At 37.9% G+C, this 1,600-nt stretch overlaps 1 protein-coding gene across 1 annotated transcript in view; it reads right to left on the bottom strand.

The window, feature by feature from the left end:
• Nucleotides 1-4: 4 nt before the first annotated feature.
• The window catches only part of LOC107576437 (sushi domain-containing protein 4-like), a gene marked incomplete at its 3' end in the record, with an annotated part of 6,576 nt that continues 4,980 nt past the window's right edge, over nt 5-1,600 (bottom strand). Inside the window, exons 3-6 of the mRNA XM_016262613.1 lie at nt 975-994; nt 600-858; nt 140-525; nt 5-30 (exon numbers count right to left, since the gene is read on the bottom strand). Coding sequence (XP_016118099.1) covers nt 5-30; nt 140-525; nt 600-858; nt 975-994 — 691 coding nt within the window. The remainder of the gene's footprint in view (nt 31-139; nt 526-599; nt 859-974; nt 995-1,600) is intronic.

Genomic DNA, 1,600 nt, shown 5'->3' with positions numbered 1-1,600 from the left:
CCACTTCACCATCCTCCACGAGAGGAATTTCTGGAAAATACAAAGCAAAACACTAATAAGTGCATCAAATTATGTTACAAATGATATGATACAACAGTGTGTGTCTCTACCACTAGGTGGCAGCAGCCTACAGCCTTACCATCTGCAATGTCTATGCTGGGGCTTGTGGAGGCGGTCTCCTCCATAGAGGTGATGGCATTGGTTTTCTCAGACATGTTATTGAGTCCACCAGCATGGGAGGAAGATGGATGTGTGCCTTGAAGACATTCTGATGTGTCCGAGATGCTATCATAGGTCTCAGCCTCACCAGTGTCCAACGGCATACCATTCTGACTCCCTGTATGCCCCGGATATGAAGGTGGGTTTTGTTCTTCTGAATGCTGTGAGCTCCCCAGACCAGCAGGGGACAGATCGTCTGGGGGCTGACAGTAGGTACCACTAATAGCCTCTTCATAAGAGGGAAGAGGTACAGCAACACCATCTACAACCAAGATGTTTGGATCTCGGCTCTCAGCTTGCTCTTCACTGAAAAAGAAAGAAATAATGAGCAAGTTTAGAGTAGATCAGACTACACTGTCTGATTATAATGTTGGCTTTACCTTGGACTTTGCTGGGATTTGCATTTGAAGTGGAACATCTTGCCTGTGATCACTAAGAGCAGGGCTAGCAGCACACTAGTGGCCGTGCATGCCACTACTTTCCATGTGGTTAGTAGGGAATCTTGAAAACCAGGCCAGGTTGTCTCTATGGGAAGAAAGCTGTGCTTATTACCATGTACAGCCAAGTTTAACATTGTGTTTAGGATATGAGATCTGAATCTTAACACTAGAACTGCCACGGGGTAAAACGTACCCATGGCTGTTTATGTAGCAGGTTTTCAATAAAATATCCAAGTCTCAGTCATTGACTTTTACTAAAATTGTGTTATTTATAATCCCCCATTGTTAAAAATTGTTTCGATAAAACACTTTAACTATCAGGGGTCGTTGTATACCTAAAACCGCCAGCGGGTTAAATTCACTCATGCACATGACTACTGTTTTGATATGGCTAAAAAGCATCTTATGTCACTGTATTATGCCCACTGTCTTCACGAAGTAATGTCTACAGTCATAAAATGATTATTTTTTAGTCATCAACTATGTTTTTGTCCTGTTGTTTTATGTTCAATAGACAATATATGAGCAATAATAATTCACCGCACTGCACAGGTTGTATGATGATGCTATGACAAATTGATGAAAGTTTCACCTAATTAATTTTTAATTTGTTAGTTATATAATTTATAATTTGAATGAGAGAACAACACCAGTAAACTTGGGGTAATTATAAAAATTGTACTGTTCATTACATCATAGATTATATATATCAGGAAATGAGCAGACTAGAATAAATAGCAACACAGTGGCGAACAATAAATTAACAAAAATAATAATTAATCCAAAGATAATAATAAATAAAAATAATACTAATAATTCCAATCCGGTGAATTATTATTGCTCACTATTGTCTATTTAGGGTATTTTAGTCATTTAAATAACATGGGATGTCTTAATCTGTGATTAATGAGATTTTATTATAATATTACACTACCCAAATA

The sequence above is a fragment of the Sinocyclocheilus grahami genome, unplaced genomic scaffold (genome assembly GCF_001515645.1).
Source record: "Sinocyclocheilus grahami isolate Dianchi unplaced genomic scaffold, SAMN03320097.WGS_v1.1 scaffold3682.1, whole genome shotgun sequence".
Classification (NCBI taxonomy): Eukaryota; Metazoa; Chordata; class Actinopteri; order Cypriniformes; family Cyprinidae; genus Sinocyclocheilus; species Sinocyclocheilus grahami.
The sequence above is the reverse complement of the archived record's forward strand: the minus strand, read 5'-3'. Positions and strand labels throughout refer to the sequence as shown.